The 22,858-nt window shown below is 33.1% G+C and overlaps 1 protein-coding gene across 3 annotated transcripts in view; it reads left to right on the top strand.

The window, feature by feature from the left end:
• Positions 1 to 149: 149 nt before the first annotated feature.
• Positions 150 to 22,858, top strand: part of NOVA1 (NOVA alternative splicing regulator 1) — a 149,389-nt gene continuing 126,680 nt past the window's right edge. Inside the window, exons 1-2 of one of the 3 annotated variants that reach the window (XM_054448344.2) lie at positions 150 to 1,292; positions 3,034 to 3,177. In XM_054448344.2, coding sequence (XP_054304319.1) covers positions 1,157 to 1,292; positions 3,034 to 3,177 — 280 coding nt within the window. In that variant the 5' untranslated portion in view covers positions 150 to 1,156. The remainder of the gene's footprint in view (positions 1,293 to 3,033; positions 3,178 to 22,858) is intronic. The other 2 variants (XM_054448347.2, XM_054448345.2) reach the window with 2 other exon arrangements.

Genomic DNA, 22,858 nt, shown 5'->3' with positions numbered 1-22,858 from the left:
CACCCAAGTTTCCTGATTGGGAAGGGGCCCGAAGAACCTTTCTCACATTTCCACTTTATTGGCTGGCACGGCTGTCAGTAATCTCTCCTTCCCGCCTTCTAGCCTAGCGCGTTTCGTGGACCCCTTGGTTTCTGCGACAAGCCGCTTACGTTTGCCTGAGCCGTGTTGCCGGGGACCAGCGACCTTTCACCCCTCCCTTCCCACAGGAGCTCCCCGGCCCCCGCCCCCGCCCCAACCGCCGGCGCGCGTCCTCACCGCGCACGCGCTCCCCTCGCGCGCGCACACACGCTCCCTCACCCCCGCCCGCGGTGTTCCCCCTCACTCCCCAGCCGCCCCGCCGGCTGAAGCATCGGCGCTGGGAGGCGGCGGCGCTGCTGAGAGGCAGGGACCCGAGCGCGAAGTGTGTGGGAGTCTACGAACTCAACCCCTCTCTACCCTCCCCTCACAGCCACCCCCCTCCCTCCCCGCCAGCCCCCCCCAACAAGCGGGAGAAATAATGAGCGAGACCGGGCGGCAGCAGCAGCAGCGCCGAGCAGCCCAGGCAACGGCAGAACCGCTCCGGCAGCGGCGGCGGCGGCAGCACCAGCAGCGGGAGCGAGCGCAACGCTAGCGCGGCGCGGGGACCGCGGCGCTCCTTCCCGGCTCCTGCCCTTCTCTGCCGCTCGCTCCTCTCTCGGCATCCACCTCCTTCCCCTCCTCCTGCTCATTCACTCTTTCCCTCACTCTCCCCTCCTCCTCGGCTTCTCCCCGCGCCCCGCCAGCCCTCGCGCTCTCCCACTCCCTCTGCCCGTCCTCCGCGGTCCCCTCCTCCCGCTCATTCACTCGCCCCTCTCCCTTCTCCACTCTCTCCCCGTCTCCTTTCTTCTTCTTCTTTCACCCTCCGTCTCTCACACCCCCTCCATTCCCCTGTCTCCTTTCTGACACTGCACTGCAGCTGCTCCTCAGCCCTGCCCCCTCCCCAGTGAGAACAAACCAGCAACATTGCTTTTTTTCCTAAAGAGATTTATATTGATCCGATTAAAAAAAAAAAACCTTAAGAAACCCCAAACGCAAAAAAAAAAAAAAAAAGAAAAAAAAAGAAAAAAAAAAAAAGAAAAGAAAAAGCCAAAACAAAAGGGAGAACCTTCTCCCGGTAGCAGCGGCAGGAACTGCAAACATGATGGCGGCAGCTCCCATCCAGCAGAACGGGACCCACACTGGGGTTCCCATAGACCTGGACCCGCCGGACTCGCGGAAAAGGCCGCTGGAAGCCCCCCCTGAAGCCGGCAGCACCAAGAGGACCAATACGGGCGGTGGGTATCGCTTCCACCTCCCCGCTGGCCCCATCCCCCGCCGCCCGCCCCTGCCTCCCTCCCTCTCGCCGTCCTCCCTCCCTCCCTCCCTTCCGCGGCCCGGACACCTCCAGCCCGAACCCGGCGGCTCCTGCGCCCCTGCCCCGCGCCCCCTCCCCTGCACCTGCCCCGCGCCTAGGTGTCCCCGACACATTTCCATTTCTGTGTTTATCATTCATCAAAATGGCGACCAGTTTTTCGGAATAGACCTATCTTTCCATTTAATCGGTCCAGAGGTTGACCGTGTAAATATCCTAGACCTGGGCAAGAAGGTCCATTCAGGAGGAGGAGGAGGATGACCCCGGAGTGAGGTGATGGCCGCCCGAAGATGCGCGCTGCGTTTAACAGTCTGATAAAATAAATAAATAAATGGCACTTGGGTAGCGGATTGCGAATGATTGGGGCGCCGGAGAGTTTTTCCTCTCTCCATCCTCTTGCTTTGGGCCACAAGTAGTATGCAAAATCTTGATAAGTGCATGCCGTTACCGCACTTAGATTGTCGGTGCAAATATTTCATTGATTTTTTTTCAGGGGGGTGCATACGAGGGTGGGGGTGTCTGGAACGGTGACTTGTTAGTTAACATCCTGCGCTTCCTTGGAGGATGAGTTTTAACGGGACCGATATCGCTTCTTCATTTGCACTGGAGTCATCTTAACAATGCACCCAATGCATCGAAGCAGAGGTGAATTTATCTCCAGCATATGCATTGTAGACGGATGGGGGTCTTTTGAGTGGCACACCGCAACATTTGGAACATTCATTCACATTAAGAAAGCTGGATTTACCGGGGTGTCTCCTGTATAAGATGTGATCAAGTTGACGGAAATTAAAGTTTGTGGAGTTGGCTTTATTTTCTAAAACATTTCATTTTATTTTTCCTGGTTCTTCCAACCCCTCTCTGTTTTAAAAGTTGTGATTATTTTGGGAAAGGAACATTATCTGTTTTGTCACTTTTAAGCGTATTTAATATAAATGACTCCTAAGCTTTTTAGTATTGGCAAAATTCTTCTTAAGGTCCTTTAATTAATGAGCTTAAACGAGATCACGGTAGACTAAGAAGTGCTAAAGAAATGCACTAGGATTAGTTAGATTTGCCAGTCCACCACACTGAGTTATTTCCTGGCAGTTATTGAAGACTTGGAATACACCCCACAGTTTGGGTGGATTATTTGGTAGGAGAATGGTTGTTTTGCGGACTTTAAGTAGGATATAGGCAATGGCTAATTGTAGTCCTTATGTGTCTGCTAATGACAAATAAATATAGCTCATCACTATTTACAGTCCTGGGCTTTTCTTCTTTTTCAATATGTTAAGTGAAGGTTTGTCATCTTATAAACCTCTGAAGTTTTGTTAAAGGGTCAGTTCATTTCATTTTGCCACAGATAGAATTGGAAGATTTCCATGTTTGGAATAACAACTGGAATTTAGTCATCAGTTTTTACAGTGCTGCAAAATAATAGAATATGTTCTTATTTTAATTCCAAGCTTGAAAGTATAAATCCTATAAAATGGGAAACATTTTGTACATATTTGTTTTTCAGTGTAATTGGCTTATTTTCATTCTCAAAAAATGTTTAACTTCATATTTCCTGCAGTGATATACCCAGTGCTTTACTTGCTGTTTTTCTCTCTTGAGGGTGGAGAGGGGATACAAAGTTTGAAATACTGTGTTAACCGAGTATATTTCTTTGCATTTTTCAGAAGACGGCCAGTATTTTCTAAAGGTTCTCATACCTAGTTATGCTGCTGGATCTATAATTGGGAAGGGAGGACAGACAATTGTTCAGTTGCAAAAAGAAACTGGAGCCACCATCAAGCTGTCTAAGTCCAAAGATTTTTACCCAGGTAGGTGCAATGGTGAAGAGATTGTTTGATGAGCTCCCCACAGGAAAGAAAGATCTACCTGTGTTGTGTGCTGTCTTGAAAGAATTTTTAAACAATAATGGAGACTTTATTTAGATAACTGCTTTATTGGAATATATTGTGGAAAAATTTTCAGATTATTTCTATTGTTGATTATGCCTTTTTCCTATAATTGTTGTACCGTGTATGTGAATTAGACCAGTTGCAAGATGATTCGGGTATTTCTGAATAATTCTTATTAGCAAAAAAACTCAAAAATTTAAAGATAGAAACCTGGACAGCTGGCATCAGGAAATAGGGTTCTTCTGAAGTTTTCAGACATCATTGTAATGACAATTAGTTTAGAGTGAATTCAGAAGAGGGGGGTAGGGAGGCTTCTTAAAGAATGGACCATTTACTTCTGAATCCATTATGTACCTCTTTCTGCTTCATTGCTTTGTTTGTTGGCCTTGGAGTGAAGTAAAGAGGACAAGTGTTGCCTCTTCAGATTTTTTAAATATTGCAGTTTTAATGCAATTGATATAAGGAAATTTATACTGTTATGCAAGAAGTAAAATAATGCTTCAGAATTCATGTTAACTTAAGAGCTAAATTTGATTAAATATGTTGACAGTTAGTGTAGTACAGTACCCTACTGGAATATGGGAAGTTTCCTTGGTGGTATAAATTTTTTGTTTTTTACTTTCAAGTATGCCTTTTTAAGTATTAAATAGTTCTGCATGTCCATCTTTTTCTATTTTTTTTCTTACATTTTGCTAATCACTATATGTATTTTAGGTTTAAGGGAAAAGTCTCTGTAATTGAGTAGTACATTTCCTAGATAAAACATTATCAGCTGATTTGCTTTTATTTAAATCTAGCTTTCCGTGATTTTTTTAAAGGTTATTTTATCTTTATGGCTATCAAAAACGTTAATTCAGTGCTGAGGGAACCAATACTGCTTTAATTTTTTTCTTCCTGGTGGAAAAGAAAAGCTGATTTGCTTTCAGTGATCTAATTCAGTAAGAGTTCTTTAATACAGCAAAGACATCTGGCATGAATGTAAGCAGAACATTTGGAGGACTTCTTTTTCATAGCCAATCACTTGGTGTTAGAAATGGACCATTATACTGGATAAGAAGGTTTTAGAATGGTTGAAACTATCATTTAGTTTTACAAATTAAATGTAGTATTTTTTGTAAACATTAAACTTATTAAACTAAAAAGTAATATATTAGACACGATGTTCCTCTAAAGTTTGTTTCCTATGAGTGTAGTTTTGCAGATGGCTTTCCTTGTCTCTGAAACTTTCCTTATGCATTAAGAAAGTTTGCTAACATATTCACATTCATATGTTTAAAAGGTATATTATGATTAAAAAAAATCAATGTGGAATTGTGAAAACCCTTAGTACAAATAAAAGCACTCAAAAGAGCTTGATTGCAGAATTAATAACGTGATAGTTCTAGGAAAAGAGCTGCAATGGTAAATTAAATTCACTGTCAATAGATGAAAATGAAATAGCTTTTTTGCATTATACATGAGGTGGTATCAGATGTGCAGGGATGTTACAGAAAATTGGTGTTTATCAAGGATATTCCAAATAGTAAATTAAATGCCTTTTCATTTGAATATAGTTTATTTTCAGTGGGTTGGAAAGGGTGCACTGAGAATTGGAGCTTTTGTTTTTAGTCCACTTAGTTGTACATTTTTTGCTTATTACATTGAAATTGATTATTTTATTTATAGTTCTGAGGCATGTTATTTGTATAGAGCAAGAATATCTGCTGGAAAAAAATGGAAAGCTGGAATGCGTTGAATAAAATTTTGTGTGTGTGGTGACGTAACCTGATCAAATGTGAGTTGAAATGTTGGATAAAAGAAGGCTATACTTTGCCGGTAACAGGTGGAAACCAATCACACAGTGTGGAATCAATTTTAAGGATAAAATAAAGCCTTGTAGTTTATAAGAAGCTTAAAGAATTCTGAACAGTTTGTATTAAAATACAGTTTTAACTAGGTTATTACCTGTTTGGACAGATAATCTCTTTGCTTCAGATAGACTTTAATTTTAATAGTCTTTCTCTTCGCACTTGACCACAAGTCTGCAGAATAATTTTAAGATCCCGGTATTCTTCAACATAGCCTCTGAGCGCTTTTCAATTTCTCTTACTCAGATGTACGTAAGGGACACTTACCTTGCACATCTCAGATGAACTAAATTATAGACTGTGATCATATCACCAAGTTATAAAGAATTTCTTAGAGGATTAATGAAATCATTTGGAAGCCCGTTTTTGTGTCTTTCATACATATATGAAGTTCTTAAAGCTATATATATGTATATTTATGACTGTCATAATCTACTAGAACAAATATGCCTAATGTTTATTTCATGAAGCCCCTTTTCTGTTTCTCATTTGGTAAGAGCATATTTGGGGAAAAGTCTACTTTAGTTGTATAACCTAATGGATTTTCTCAAATTACCTAAGTTTTTAAGCAGAATGTAATTGTGTTTGTAAGGTTTAGTTAAAATACTAGTGTGTTTTCGGAAACTTTCTTCAGGATGTGTAACACAGAATACAGACACACTCTGGGGACATTTTAATACATTTTAACTCAAATGATAGGTACTTTAAAAAAATTACAGCCAATATAATTTCCTTGTATGCTTATTTGTTTTTCTTATTTCTTTTGAAAATATCTTAAGCAACCCTGCCTTTATGAGTAATTTTTAAAATTATGGTTGAAATGAAACAACATTTTTGTACATTAATTAATTTGAGAATTTGTGCAGCTGGATATTGCATTGTGTTTTTCAATGTCATGTATTAAATAACAAACTTGAGAAAATTGTGTGATGAGGAATTGTAAAATGTATTCTTCAATTACTGCAATCAGATAAAATGATCTACAAGTAGATCATTTTTGTTGTACTACATAATCCATTTATCTGTTTTACAAAATCAAATCTTACAGAGTACTGACTTAATTCTGGTGGTTTAGGAATATACCTTTTTTTTTCTTACATGATTAGAGCAAGCCAATTTGATTTATTTATATATCTTTTTATAACTAGGTTATAGCAAGTTACCTTGTAGTAAAAAACAGCTTTCTTGGTTTGAGGAATATATTATTGTATGCCTTTTCAGAGTGACGATAGTTTATTTTTATTCTTTTATTTGGCATAAGGATATGTTTGGTTTTTGTTAATAATCATATTGGTTTTATCTGTAAAAATTATTTAAGGGATGGTTCAGGTAGGTAATCCGAAAAACTTACTGCATGCATTATTGGTTGGATATGATAACGGATGTATGCAATAAATATTTTCATGTATTCCTTAGATTTTAGAACATATCATAGTATACTTATTTTTATTCTATTATATGGTGTTTGTTATATCAGTCAAACAGAATCCTTCATTATAGTATTGGAATCTGTCTCTTTTACACTGTTTTTTATATTTGTCATTATAAAACTAGGATCACATTTAATAAAAAATATTTCCTTTTATGGTTCTTAATTTAAAATTTGAAATTGTTATTTGTTTATTCATTATATTTCAGTTTTTCTTACTGTCCAAATTGGGTGGTGCTTTTTTAAAAAAACACAAACCATTATACATTTTTTTAAATCATAAAAGAGCAGAATGTAAGTGAAATTTTTTTGTAGGGAAGGAAAGACCCAACATTGCTTTTATTTTGAAAAGGGGAAAATATAGTGGCCAAATTAAACTTTAGAACTGGAATTGTTTAATTATGATAATTTTTTGCAAATCAGAGGCAATAATGAATTTAAAACATTATTTCTGTTTACATCATTGAAGGAAGAGTATTATGATATTGATAGTACATATGAATGTGAATCTCTTACAGCTTCTAAAAGTTGCAGTCTGTACTTTGATCTTAGATGCAAAGAATATTGGACATTTGTTGGAATATATTTTAAGGCAAAATTAGTGACAAATAGAACTGTAACAAGTAGAGAAAATAAAATAGTATAATTTCCAACATTGTTGGGTGGGTTTAATAGGATAGTTATCATTACACTAGGTTATACTTTTGATTTTAGTATTATCAAAGAGTTGCTGACACATAACATGTTTTTCCTTGAATCTTAAAGTTGTAATGTTTATTTGACACACTACCTATTGTTAGGGTTACTTTTATCTTTTATCTCTATATCTACAGTTGAAGGAGAAACATAATCTTTTACTTGAACATTAGTATCTCTGAAAATTTGCTGTATTTTGGTTTAATTATTTTAATACTTTATTTTCTTATTTAAGCAATAGGAAATCTTAACATATGAAGGAACATTACTGGCTAGCGCGATCTATATTAACATTACAGTTTCCAAAAGATACGATTTTATTCTCATCTTGTGTATGCAAATGTTTTGTGGGGTTTTTAGAAAGATGAATTAGCACTAAAAATTTTAGCTGTACATTTTATTTGATTCCTTTTTGTATCATTTTGATGTTGACAGAGTAAGTTATAAGACATCATTAATTTATAGTGTTGGTGTTTTCATGAATCATATACACAATGTCACTTTGAAATTTGCTTTTTGATGCTTTCTGGGCTTTGGAAAAACAGCTCATTTAAAATTTGTGTCATTGTAATTATCTAACAACATTGCCTTGCAAATACTACCCCAAAGGATTTCAGGAATAGTTTAAGCATAGTGAATACAGTTGGTGATATAATTCACTGCTTATGTATTGAAGATGTTTCATACAGCAAGAGGAAAAATGATCTGTGTCTTGAAAATGCTAAGGAGTATGTGATATCACTAAAAACTTGACTGACAACCATCAGTGAAAAACTTATGTATTTTATAGTTGTATTGTTTGGGAGTTTTTTGCTCTGGCTTCAGGGAATTAATTTTTTTTAAAAATTATTAAGTGACACAAATGACATTTATTGACTACATATTATGCTACTTGTTAACTAAATTTCAGCACCTAATAAACATTTTTAACCATAGAATTTTTAACTATAGAGTCTCAGTTGTGTCCAGTTTAGTGGAGCTATATTTTAAAACACAACTTTTGTGAGTAAGTGCTGCTTTTCAAAATAAAACTGGGGGGACGAAGGTGGGAGATTTGTGCTTGATTGCCATCTCATTTCCATCTTTGGATACAGCGTTAGCATAAAGTTAAACAACATCTGCAGAGATCTGACTGACAAACATCTCTCTGGGACTCATCATTGCAGCCTGCAGCAGGTGCATTCAGCTTTGCAGTCTTTTCCAAAAAGAGGTTAGTTTGTTTTAACATTTATCAGTAGACCAGTGGGAGCATGTGACTAGAGAGAAGAGGTTAGTTGTCACTTGTTCAGTACTGGAATACTACAGGTAATTGGACTGGACTGGTGGGAGCTGCAACAGTGTGTATCTCACATTGCACTGCAGCTGCTATGGAGCTTAATTAACCTGACCCTCAGAGACTGAAGTGTCATGGTATAAAACGCAACATGCAAGGAATGAAGTAGTGCTTTTCAGTACTTTCTGATGCTTGGGTTGATGAAGTTTCCATTTTCTTCATTTTATTCTTTAAAGATATGGCATCAGCTTTCCTATGTCTTTAATATGGAAATATTTTCAACTACATTGATTTTTCATGAAACTGATAGAATGTACATAAAACAAGGATAGGGTCTTTAGGTATAGAAATAACCAAAAAATAACCTTAAGTGAGAAGCATTTACATTTCACTATTCCACCAGTACATATGTAAAACATGAGTAAGTGGAAATAAGTGGAAGTACTTGGTATTTCTTAATATATTATCTCAGATTAATATTTATTTTTCTTAGGAAGTTAAAAAAATGTAAAATTTAAGTTGTATCTTTTTAGAATATTGATGGCTTTGGCAAGTAAACTTTGCAGAGTAGTTTGAAGTGTTCCAACAAACAGGACAGGTGTAGCATATTAAAAATTTTTTAAGATTTTGAACTTAATGAATTCTACTGAAATGTTTCCCACATTTAATTACAAGTAAATTAAAATTTAGTCAAAATCTCAAAAAATTAGTGTGTCATTTATTTCTGTTGTTTTTAATTTCTCAATCTGTTTGAAGTATTGACTTCGCGTATGCATCTGTGACATATATACAAGTTTCTTGTGTGTTCTAATAGTATTCCCAGTGAATATAGATATCTTATCACAGTCCTGTCCATTAATCAGCCCTTAAATAGAAAATATATTCAAAGGTAAAAATACATTTAAACAAAATCTGGCAAAGTCTGTACTATCTTAAAATAATTTGGAATGTAAAAACCATTTTAAGTCTTTGTAAAGCAGTTTTATAGCTTTGACTTTTCTATTAAATTTACTAATCTGAATTTTTTGGTATCCATTGAATATAATTTATTTACCAAAGAGTAGTTAAGTTTCGGAGTTTGCACATATTTTTTTTCTGTTTTTTTTTTTTTTTGTAAACTATGTATTTTTCCTAAAGGAATATTTACCAGTATTGGTAATAACTGTTTCATACTGAAGATACTGCTTGAGAAGAAAATAATTTTTACTTTAATTATGAATAGTTGGAATTTATTGGTAATTATAGTAGTTAAAAGAAATAAGATTAAAACTATGCTATCTAGAGGTCAAGAGATTCATTCCAGTACTTTAAAACATAAATTATTTTATTCTCTTTTGACATGATTAACTATTTTTAATCAATTCTTTTCAATATAAAAATACTTTAAAATTTCATATATATACTTTTACCGTGATTTTTAAATTTTTGTTTAATAAGACATTGAATAAGAACAAACATTTTAAGACTGCAAAGTAAAAAAGATAATTATTTACACTGATAAACTTTTTGAGATATTTTCAGTATTTTCCAAGTTTCACACCACTGTATGGATATCCAAATCTTGATCATGAAAACACCTACTATCTCCACTCCATCACTGATTTTTTGCTGCTTCCTGCAGGGCCTGTCATAGCATTGTTGACAGGAACAGATGAAAAATGAAATTAATGTCTTGAGGTTTTTAACAGCAAAATGATTAAGGTAAGATTATTTGGTGTGGAAAATAAAACATTTTTTTCCATTTTTCAATGAATTTTATTCAATAGGTTATACTTAAAATTGATGTTATATTTTTCTTTTTTATTTCAAGACCTGTTTTATGTCTTACTGATGTTCAATATATCTCTAATTTCTGATAAACTGTATTGCAGACTCAGTAATTTAAAAATTTTAGATGGTAGTGTTTTTTTACCTTCCTTGTGAAACTGAGCATACTTTTCGAAGTTCTGTGGAACAACTTTTCAGTTCATTTTAAAGATGTTTGAGAATAGTTATACTCTCATGGCTCCATAATTTTACTCACAGTGTAAGTTTTCAGAGAAGTTTGTTAATTAAAAAGATTTCAAATCCTGCATTTCTTCTAGGATATGATATAAGTTTACTTAGTTAGTTCTAAAAAATCATTCTGATTTTAAAGAAGATTGTCTTAATTTAAATTGTTAATAATTTGCTGCTGTAGAAAATACACTGGACTGAGACTGTATTTTAAGATCTAATCTGGGGGGAAGGGCAGAATAGAACCAATAGTAGTGCATTTCAGTAACACAGAATAGTAGGTAATAGGGTACCTACTATTTTAAAAAAAACATGTTTTTGTTTTCTTTTTATGTTGCTAAATATTTTAGAAGAACTGTAGCTTTTTAATTTTGGTCATATTAATTCTTGAAATACCTGGTTTTAAAGTGGTTAGTGTTGGAGGTAAGTAAGCTCTTACTGGGAGAGCTCATTCACATACTTAGTCCTTAATTATTCTTTGGATAACCCATGTTTTTATTTTTCTGTGATGATGATTTCTTTAAAAAGTGGTGAAGGTAATTTTTTTTAAAACTTGGTTTCATTCTTAAATGTGAAGTCTGCCTGGAAGCGTTCTCGTTAATTATTATGCATATTTATCAGATGCTTCCTGTAAACCCTGGTGTAGGCAGCTATTTGGTAATCATTACTTAGAATTATTAAAATGTATCTTTTCTCCCTTCCAGGAATATAGGCATACTTTGCTTTACTCTGAGAAATTTTGCTTTGCTATTTTCTCCTTAGATTTTTGTTTTGCTATTTTCACCTTAGATTTTTCTTTTTCTTTTTTTTTTTTTTAATTGTAGCATCCCTGTTAAAGATTTAGGACAACACTTAGGAATAGCTAAGAGACTTTTTATTTAAAAGGTTTGGAGAAATCATAGAGTTGTGGAAATAGATCAAAGTGATGAAGTTCAGATGATCTCTTCTAAAACTTTCATTTAACAGTTGAGAAAACCAAGGTACCAAGAGATAAGTGATTTATGTAAGGTTTCTCTAATGCCAGTAATTGTCCTGTAGCTTTGAAATGTGTTTTCTGAGTTTGTGGTGCAATTGTAGTAGGTACTTCATTTTCTTGTTTTGTTCTACTTTTTTTTTCCCTCCCTTCTGGATGTGACTCTGAGGAAGTAAGTCCTTACCTCCTCTCTCTCCTAGTCTTAAAATGAATATATGTTCTTTAAAAACAAAAAAAAACAAAAAAAAACAAAAAAAACTGAGATGATGGCCCAGTGGTTATTTTGCCATTATTATTATTATTTTAGTTCATGTGCTGCACTGAAGGAACATAGGCAGGGTGCTCTTTGGTCATTAGCAAATTTCTTTTAGAAAAGGATATCATAGGTTATATTGCCTGGAGCATGTTGCCTGGTCATTTTCTCTCTTCCCTTAATTATACTGTTTGAAAGTGGCAGTGTTTTTATGGTGATTAGATTTCTGCAGCATTGTTACTTTTCTTCATTTGTACTTTTTTTTTTCTTGCTTTCATCATTCCCTAGCTATACTTCTACATTTTAATTTTTGGTTAGAGTATTGACTTTCATTAAAAAAGTAGGCTTTCTAAATTAAATTGTGTTTTCAAGAATTATTTTAATAATATATGTATTTTCCATGTTTTTATGACTTTTATAAAAACTTCCCTAAGTATAGCGTATTTGGGTGAATATTCATAACCTTTGGTTCAACAGATAAATACCATGATTAAAAAATAAGCATGAGGCTAATTGTAAGGCAACATAAGTAAAAATGTAGCTGTATTGTCCAGTAATCATTAATTTGAAAACATCACTGTTTTCTCCTTTTTGGCTATTCATTTCATTAAATTGGTCTACTCAGTTAATTAGAATTCTGATACTATTTTCATTGTATTATAGGCTTAAGGACTACGTTCTAATGTAATCATAAAAGTACTTAATGTGATTTTGAAGACTTTTCCTTCTACAGTGTTAAATTAAAACAAAAACTCTTTTGTGATAGTCCTTACTCACATCAGTTGAGTAATTGGATTAAGGTCCACTGATGTGGGGAATTTATGGCATCCTTCTTGCCTGCTGTGTATTTAACATACAGCCCAATTGTTTAATCATAGGTGGCACTGGAAATTTAAATGAATGTATGAGTGAATGACTGAATGAACAATTTGAGATTTCTTCTGTGAAGTGCTCATGGAATACCAATACAGTGGATATAGAAGGCAGTGCATCTTTAGTTTTTCATTACACTTCTAGTTTACTTTAATAATGAATTTAGAAATTTAAATGAAAAGAAATGCATAGAAGTGTTAGGGTAGGTATTGGCTAGGTACAGTGGAGTATGACGGGAATTTTGCATTCTGTTTAGCATGCTATCCTGTGTGAAAGAAACTGAAATCCGGTATTGCGGAGAGTATGTTAAAGCCACCTCTGAAATGAAGACCACCTTTAAAATAACTTAAGCAACATGAGTTTAAGATTTAGTTATTAATAAAGTAATTAAAAGTATATATATATTACAAGATTTTATAGCTGTATCACATTGTAGTTTATTTATGGCCACATGGCCATATGTTCAGTAAGGAAAAAGACCAATCGTGATTTTTCTTGAGTACTAACCATCAAATTAAAGTGACATATTAGAAGTATGCTTACTAAGTATTTTGTTTATAATATATTATAGTATGTTCTTCTCCAACGATAGTGGGGAAGTTAACATGTGAATTTGTTGGGGGAGGTTACATTGTTACATTGAGAAACTGGACAATTTACTTTTCTAATGTGCCAAGAAAAAAAACATAAGTTCCACTCTACTATACAGCTGTATAGTAGAGTGGAACTTATTTGCTTATAGTTTGACTAACTTAAATATCAAGGTATTAGTATATGTTACTTTATTTGAAATTAAAATTTTAGGGAAGTTATTGAGTTTGGGATATTTCGGAGTCTTTACATACTTTGTAAATATATGCAATTTAAAGAGATACATGAAATAAGAGTGTTTTTCTTGTATTAATACATTGTTTGATTTTTATCATAGTAAACCAGTGAAACATCTAAGATTTAATAGATACACTCTTTCATACCTTGTGATTAGTCTTCCACATTTTTGTACATTTTATTTATATTTTAAAAAGTGATGGAGAACAGTGGGTTAAAATAACCGTATCATAGTGTTTCTTGTCTGTTTCCCCGTGCCCTTCTTTGCCATGGATTTTAAGTTTTATGAACATTAGTGGGCTTTGTTGGAGTTAGAACTAAGTATACAATGCCCTAAAATCTTAGATGGATACCAGGTTATAAGTTTGATAACTGTATAATGGAGAATTATATCTAGAAGTTGAAATTATCTCTGTTAGTGTCAGGGTCTTGGGAGGAGGGGTTAGACTTCGAAGACGACTTCGAAGAGGAGCTGACAAGGGTTTTGGGGACTGAATTTTAATTTGCTTGGTGAACAAAGGTGGAAAGTCATTTGAGGCATATATAGGCATAAAGATGTGCAAAAATTCTGTTATATTCTGGGGTCTAAAAGTAGTTTGGTATTGATTGGATAAAAAGTGGATATTGCTGTTGGTGTGGGTGTCAGTGGTGGTAGGAGGGCACTATAGATATCTGTACAGGTAAGAGACAATCTAGTGCATATGAAAAAGAAGAAAAGCCTGGCTGAAAAATATTCATCCTAGATATATTCGTTAGCAAGAATTTTTTTAAATCTACATCTGCTGTGTGTCTGTAAAATGACTGACAGTGGTACTGTAATTAAAAAATATATATTTATGTAAATATAGTGACACTTATAGTCTGGCGGATGGATTGCCCAGTTGTTCAAAAGTATAATTGAGTATTAGATTGGATTCTGGCTTTCTGCTTAGGAAATAGAAATAGAATTTTGTAAAGACCCAATTTACTTAGAAAGGAAAAGGCAAAGGGAGAGATGGGGCAACTAGAAATACAGAAAAGAGATGTTAAGAAGTGTGAGTTGTGTTTAAGCAGTTATGTGCCAAGTATGGAAGGAAAAAAAGGTGGAGGGCAGTTAGTGAATGACAGATGTCTATGAAGAATGTTTTGCTATATGTGGGGAAGATCTTTAACTAGTTTGCTTTTGATTCATAGCAGTTCAGATCATATGTAAGAAAAAATGTTTCTTGTTTCTTAAATTCATTCAATATGTAGGCCTTTCTTGCTTTCTTAGCATATGAAAATATATGCTTATTTCTAATTGAATAAACATGAGTGATTTATACAATGTGTGTGTGTGTGTGTGTGAATTTGATGCTGTTCAAACACTAAGGTATATTGTCAAAACATTGTTATGCTATGTCAGTGAAAATTAAAACTTACTATTTATTAGTGGATTCTCTGTTATGTAATTTTTTTGCTTGAATTTTTGTTGATTATTGAGATAAAGCGGGATTTTTCATCATTTATAAGTATTTCACATAAAAATCAATCTTAATTAATACCCTTATCAAATTCAGATGAATTTTTAAAAGTCTGAAAAATATGGTACTGTTTTTTCATTTAGAAAATGAGATTAAAAATCTATCTTGCATTTTATACTGATTTGTGCAATTATTGGCTACTTGTGTAGAGAAACATTAAAAAATTGAACAGCTGAAGTGACATTAAGCAACAGATGGGGATTTAAAATAAAAATATTCACTGTGTAATCTTTATTTAAGTGCTATTCATAATCAGTAATACCAGTTGTGTAACTCAAGGTTGAATTCAATATAAAAAAGGAAGCATAAGAAAAGTCCCATTTCCTTAAAATTGATATCTATATTATGGTATGATTTCATGATTTGTTTATAAAGTGAGAAATAATCTAGCTAAGAGTTGCATACGTGTTTTTTTGCAGGTCAAATTCAATTCTTTTTGAGAAAAATTTTGAAGAAATTTTGAATTATTTCAAAATAATATTTGAATTTAACATATTTTACTATTTCTGCCTTTAAAATGATATTCTATTTTGTATTTTAGCTTATCTTCTCAAGTGAAAATTTGAAACCATGCTTTCTTTACAGTAGTATTTTAAACTAATTGTTCTGAAGTGTATACCTATTCTGTTTAAGGAAAGATATGTTCCTCTCAAAGCTTTATCACACTTTTAGCTATGCTGGTGTATTTGACATTTTGTTTAAAAACTAGAATGTCTCTGCATATGAACACAGAAACTGTGATAATGAGCTAGATATGCCATATGTGGCACTTTAGGTTGGCATATATCTGAAATGGCATGTTTAATGTACTGTATTACTAGGATTAGTAATTTTACAGTGGAAGGCTGCTACTTTTATGATATAGTCTCCTGCTGCTGGGCTTATAAGTCTGATGGACTCTTTACTCAAAATCTGTTTTTAATTTCTGTAAAAATCTTTTTACTATTGAAATTATCTGCATAAGATCTGTCTGGCTGATTGACTTATTATCTGAAGTTTGTCAAGATAAGTGAGAAGTAAAAAACATATATAGTTTGATAGGTTTATAAATGTAAATAGTAATTATGTATATTTTGTTAAAGAATAATAATACTAACATATTTAGTATTGCCAGCAATGGTTTGGTAAAGTACGTAATTGAGAATTGTTCACAATATTTTTATTTTTAGAAAAAAGTGCATAGGAAAAGCTTTGAGGTTCTATGGAGTCTTGGCAGTGAAGCCATTAAAAAACGAACTGCAATAAGTAATGTTCTTTTATGACAGAATGCTCACCTTTAAATTCATATTCCAGTTCCCATGGACATAATGTTCATTTTTTATTTTTAAAATTATGCTTTTATCCAAGGGTTTTACTGAAGCACTTTCAAATCAGTCAGGAGATTGCGTTAAAAATAAGTAGAAACTGCAGTGCAATGGGGATAATTTAGATAATTTAAATTTAAGGTATAAGTAAAGAATATAAACATTTTTTGACTACTTAAAATATGCAGAATAAGTACAATTTCGGGTTTGGGAAATGTTTCAACTAACAGTTATCTAAATTCTATATCTTTTGCAAATTCTGTGTTTTAAAAAGCCAGACTCTGAATTTCATTATATTTTCATTTAAACTGACTCTATCACAGTTAATAGAAAATGGGATTATGTTGTTTTTAAATTCTTTAGACTATACAACTAAAAGTTACTTGTTGATCATTTATGGCTTAATGAGACCTTACATTTGTATAAGATTTTAATTCTTAAAACACCAGTGTAGGCAGAATTTTTTGTCTTCATTTTACAGATGAAGAATATAAGATAGTGAAAGGTAAAATTATTTGTGATATGTCAAGTTAATAATGAACCTGTTTATTTTCTGTTATTGTGTAACAGCATTCTGTTATTTTGTATTTGCATCAAATTGTGTATAAATTTGAATTCAGAAATAGAGTATTCAAAATTTAAGTAAGATTTATCAAACTGCCACATTTGCCCATCACTGGGAGATAACGATATTTTTGATAGGTTATACATTTTTTTCCAATTCATATGTAAATCCTACAAAAATTTTGCCATTGAAAGGAAAATAGTAATAACTAAGCAACATGGAAACATACAAAAGTTATTTTTGCAGCTGACCAGACTTGTGTATATATATAAAACCTTGATATCTATTTTCCTATTTTCATGTTGACATTAGGTCATTAAGATAGTTTGAGATTGCTTACATGAAATGTAAACTTTGAGATTGTTTACATGAAATGATTCAGTTGCCTTCATTTGGCCCTGTAAGATTTTGTTTCTCACTTTTTAAATTATATATAATGTCTACTTTCAAGATTTGTTGAATTATAGATTTAAGGTTAGAAAACTCTGGTCAGATCACTGTGATATAGTACTCAGTTTAATAAACAATTTTATGAGGAAAATATGCAATGGATATTATACAATGTAGTTTATTAAGTAATTATCACATCAGTTCGGTACTTCTTAATGCCTCTGTGGAAGTACGACGAATACATAGACTTCTAGAGAACATGTGGTGTCAGACCAGAGTTGGAATCCCAGCTCTGCCACTTACTAGGTGTACTATTTTAATCAGTCATTTAATCTTCTTGTACCTCCAGTTTTTTATCTGCATAATGTAGTGTCTGTACGTCTTTCATAATTATAACTTTAGGTACTAAAAAGGAAAACTGTAAAAGCATGTCACATAATAAATATTTGGCATATAATAAGCTTATTATGACCCTATCATTTTTCACCTCCTTTCTATGCTTGTTTCATTTAATAATACTAAATTTATAGCAGAGATTTTAATGTAGAATAAATTACATTAATGTGGCCCTAAAAAGGAAAACATTTATATAAGGATTTTTAACAATTGAAGTATTTTTTTCATAATTGTTGTAAAAATGCAGGTGATAGAATGCCAAAGCTCTGACCTATCCTCATCCCACACCTTTAAGATAATTAATATAAATAATTTCTTATATATTTTAAACATTCTATTTTAAAATAGCAGTTATTGTTTTTAGTGGTAATTGTAAGTGATCATCGTTTTTATAGATAAGAATGAGTTTTCTGCAAACCACCTATGTTGATTAATGGGTTTATGGAGCTTCTAAATACTGTAAGGTGTCTTTCCAGTTTGTTGCATAGCCTAAATAAGTGTTCTATGATACCCCTGAAGATATGCAGAGCTTTTTTTTATTTGTTTTTGTTTTTGCCTATATAGCGGAGAAGAAAACTAGGGATGTGAATCTGTAATATTAAAGTACATTATAATAATCTCATGTGAAACATATGGATTTATTTGTTTTATAACTCATTAAAATTAACTTAATTAGCCTCTGTCTTCATCCTTGTATGTGCAAATACAAAACATTAAAAATCATTGATTAGAGTCTTAATTGGGATTTAACAGGAATAAATCAGGTGGCGTATAGAATATTTAATACTGTCTTTCATGATCTTTTTCAGGATACTAAGGCTTCTAAATTTTTTTTCCTACTAGCAAAAATGAAAGTCATAATGCATTAAATGATGAAGCTAAATGTTTAATAATGTAGATGATAATTCATCAGGCTTATTTTAAAGCTTTTTTTTTGCTGTTAGTAAGATTTTTTTAGCTGGTGCAGTGCAGTGGTGCACACCTTTCATCTCAGCTACTTGGGAGGCTGAGATGGTAGAATTGCTTGAACCCAGAAGTTTGAGAATAACCTGGGCAATATAGTGAGACCCCATCTCTAAAAATAATTTAATTTTGCAGTATAATTATTTATGAAAAAATAAGTAAATAAAAGTAATTTAATTTTTTTTAAGTTTTAAAATATTGGCTCTGTCAAGGTCTTAAATATTTTAACTCATGTTCTTGCAGCCTCCATAAAGGATCTAAGAAAATTTAGTAGTGTAATTCTACTAAACGTATCTTTCAGAGGCCATTTTTTTTTTATTCCTTTCCATTCCTTAGTAAGTATTTTCCATGAGTCATTAAACATATTCTTGATTGCCATTACGCTAAAATTGTTTTTTATGATTTGTTTGTATTTTGTCACAATTATTGTATAAACTTAATTCTGTATTCAGATACTTCATATAGTAAATTAAATATTACTTACATATTAAATATTTAAGTTTCATGTAATACTATTGCAAGTTCAACTGTAAGTATGATTTTTGTTTTGCATGACTGTGACCTGGAGGACAATAAGTTTAATAAGATTATACTGATTCTTAGATTGCTTTGTGGAAGAAATAAAATCTTTGTATTTGTGATAGTGTAAATTCAGTTTTATATTTGGAAGGGTACACCTTTGAATATATAATAATACGACAGCTGGGCACCATGGCTCACGCCTGCAATCCCAGCATTTGGGAGGCCGAGGCAGGCAGATCAGGAGGTCAACAGATTGGGACCATCCTGGCCAACACGGTGAAACCCCGTCTCTACTTAAAATACAATAATTGGCTGAGCATGGTGGTGCGCGCCTGTAGTCCCAGCTACTCGGGAGGCTGAGGCGGGAGATTCACTTGAACCTGGGAGGCGGAGGTTGCAGTGAGCCGAGATCACTCCACTGCACTCCAGCTTGGCAACAGAGTGAGGCTCTGTCTCAAAAAAAAAAAAAAAAAAAAAAGAATATGACCTGCTATGGAAAAAAAAAAAAAGAAACTGAGAAACTTTGCTAAAGACCATTTAATTCCAGAATGATTAAATAGACTTAATCTTTATATTCTTACATCTTTAGAATCTGTAGAGATGATGACAGTGAAGTCTGATTGGAGTGAGGGTTACATTATATGTTGTCAGTTTATAGATGATGAATCTGTGTTAGTCTGGATTAGGGATGACTAAAGGTTATCACTGTCTTTATTAATATTAGGGTGTGGTTTTGGGTGTGAACTCTGACATTAACCCAGATTTCCTTGTCATTTGTAATATTTTTTACTTTTCTTTGGAATTAAAGCTACACAATATATGATGATATTAAGTCCCGATTCTAAAAGCTCTTCATGATCTTCATTGATGATCTTATTTTCTGTTTCACTGAGAGAATTCTAAAAATTTCATAAGCTCCTACCACCAGATCTACCTACCTAACTATATGAGTATCTGAATACTCTTACTATTTTGATAAACTGTCTATGTGCCTAGCAAAGGCCTATCTCTACTTTTTTTCTATATTCCATTCCATTCCATCTTACCTACTTAGATATCATTTAGCAATTCTTTCTCCACTTTCCTGCATTGTCAATTTCTTGCCCTACTGGAAATTATTTTTACCTACAAATACGCTGTTCTTTCTCCCACTTAAAAAAAAAAAAGTGTGTTTCTTTTTATCCCACTTCCTCTTCTGATAATTATGGCATTAACGGTAAAATTCTTTAAATTTGTTGCCCATACTTGTGCTATCTCCATTTCCTCTCTTTTCATTTCTCTTTTGAAGCTCTTCCAATTAGGGCTTTGACCCAACCTTCCAGGAAACTACTCATGTTAAAGTCACTGGTAGCTTCTATACTTTTTATTCAGTGGTCAGTTCTCAGTCCTCCTTTTTATATAACCATCAGCAGCATTTGACACAGTGATCACTGTCTCCTTTTTGAAACATTTCATTTTGCTCCTGGTACACCTTTATCTCATTGGTTGCAGCCGTATATTTCTTTTGCTGTTTTTTTTTGTTTGTTTGTTTTTTTCTTATTTCCTTGCACTTCTTTTTTTCTGTCCATGGTTACTCCCTTGGTGATCCAATCCAGTATCATGCATTTAAATAACCATCTGTTCTTTGATGACTACCAAATGTTTGTGTCCATTCTGGACCTTTCATCTGAACTCTACACTGATGATGCAGCTGCCTGCTTTATATCACTTCTATGTCTAATATGTATGTTAGAATTAAATATGATTTTAAATATTCTGATCTTTCTCTTGACCCCCTCAGATCAACTTCTCTCAGTCTTCTGCATCTTAATTGCAGCTTCGTCTTTTCAGTGTCTGAGGACAGAAATATTTGAGTCATCTTTACCTTCTTTCTTTCTGTTGAACTTCAGATCCAATCTGTCACAGTTCTGATTATATTTAGGATACTTGCCTTAAAGGAAAACCAAATATTCAAGCCAAAAGAAGATAACAGAAACAAAAGTAAATGCTACAGAAATGCACTCTGCTATGTTGCACCTGGAGTATATTATGCCAAATGAAATAAGCCAGACACAGATAGATAGGTACTTGTGACATTATTTGTATGTGGAATCTAGAAAAATGTAGAATACCTAGAAATGGAGAATAGAATAGTGGTTACCAGGGTGGGGAGAGGAAATGGGAAGAGTAGGTCAAAAGGTACAAACATGCAGCTATGTAGGATGAATAAGTCTAGAGATCTAATGTACAATATGAGGATATAGTTAATATTGTGTTGTATACTAAAATGTACTAAGAGAGTAGATTTTACATGCTCTTATCACACCAAAAAAGTAACTGTGGAAAGTGATAGATGATTTATCTGACTGTAGTAATCATTTCACTATGTATATGCATATCAAAACATCATGTTTTACACCTTAAGTATATACAATAATAAAAAAGGAAGCAAGAGGAGTAAGAAAGTTCTGAATAATACCTGTTCATTAGATTATATAAAAATAAAATCTATCATTGTTAGAAGACACAGTTAGCTTAAAATGTATACCTTATCAGGTGGTATGTATATATACACACACACACACACACACACACACACTGTGAGTGATAAATATATATTGAACCATTTAGAATATTGTGCTAAATCAATAATTCATCTATTTGAGGATTATACCTTAAGGAAATTATATACTTAAAAATGTATTATCAAAATGGTCAATATTTGCCTGTAAAATATTTTGAGATACTGTATATTTATGCCTGTCAGCTGGGAGTTTCCTCATTTTAGTGTCCGTAAAACTTATTCTGGTTGATAGAGTTCATTTATAATCATTTCACTATGTATATGCATATCAAAACATCATGTTTTACACCTTAAGTATATACAGTAATAAAAAAGGAAGCGAGAGGAGTAAGAAAGTTCTGAATAATACCTGTTCATCAGATTATATAAAAATAAAATCTATCATTGTTAGAAGACACAGTTAGCTTAAAATGTATACCATATCAGGTTGTATATATATATACACACACACACACACACATTGTAGATGATAAATATATATTGAACCATTTAGAATATTGTGCTAAATTAGTAATTCATCTATTTGAGGATTATATCTTAAGGAAATTATATACTTAAAAATGTATTATCAAAATGGTCAATATTTGCCTGTAAAATATTTTGAGATACTGTACTTATGCCTGTCAGCTGGGAGTTTCCTCATTTTAGTCTCCATAAAAATTATTCTGGTTGATAGAGTTCATTTATCTCTTTTAATTTAAATCTCTTAGGCTTAACTGTACTATTTAATGTTTTCTTCATTCTGTACTTAATTATTAAAAACATTTATCTTATTTTCCACACAAGCAGAAAAAATGAGTTGTTATAGATTTAATAAAATATTTGAAATAATTATATAATAACAATTTTGACTTTTTTTCTAATCATGCATTTTATCACTATGTCTTACTGGTAAACGATATTTGATCTCTGTAAATGTTCTGCCAGAATAAGACAAAATAAATCTGTAGGCTTGTTGATATATGTGATAAAGTAGAGGAGATTTGTTTAATCACTGTTGTGAAAAAGGAAAACTAGTAGTTGTGGCTTCCTGGATCATAGGGACAAGAACACGTGTATGCTTTTGATTTCATTTTTAAGTTTAACATTAAAATTTAAGTATATGGCTCAATATTAAAGCTTAAAATCTGTGACTTAAAACATCTTATTTTTCATGGTTATTAATTATATAGTTATTTCTTAAATCATCCCTTAGTGTTCACTTATGGAAGATGATGTGGGTTTGCTA

This window comes from Pongo pygmaeus, chromosome 15 (genome assembly GCF_028885625.2).
Source record: "Pongo pygmaeus isolate AG05252 chromosome 15, NHGRI_mPonPyg2-v2.0_pri, whole genome shotgun sequence".
NCBI lineage: Eukaryota > Metazoa > Chordata > Mammalia > Primates > Hominidae > Pongo > Pongo pygmaeus.
Note: the sequence above shows the minus strand (reverse complement) of the source record. Positions and strands in the feature narration are given on the sequence as shown.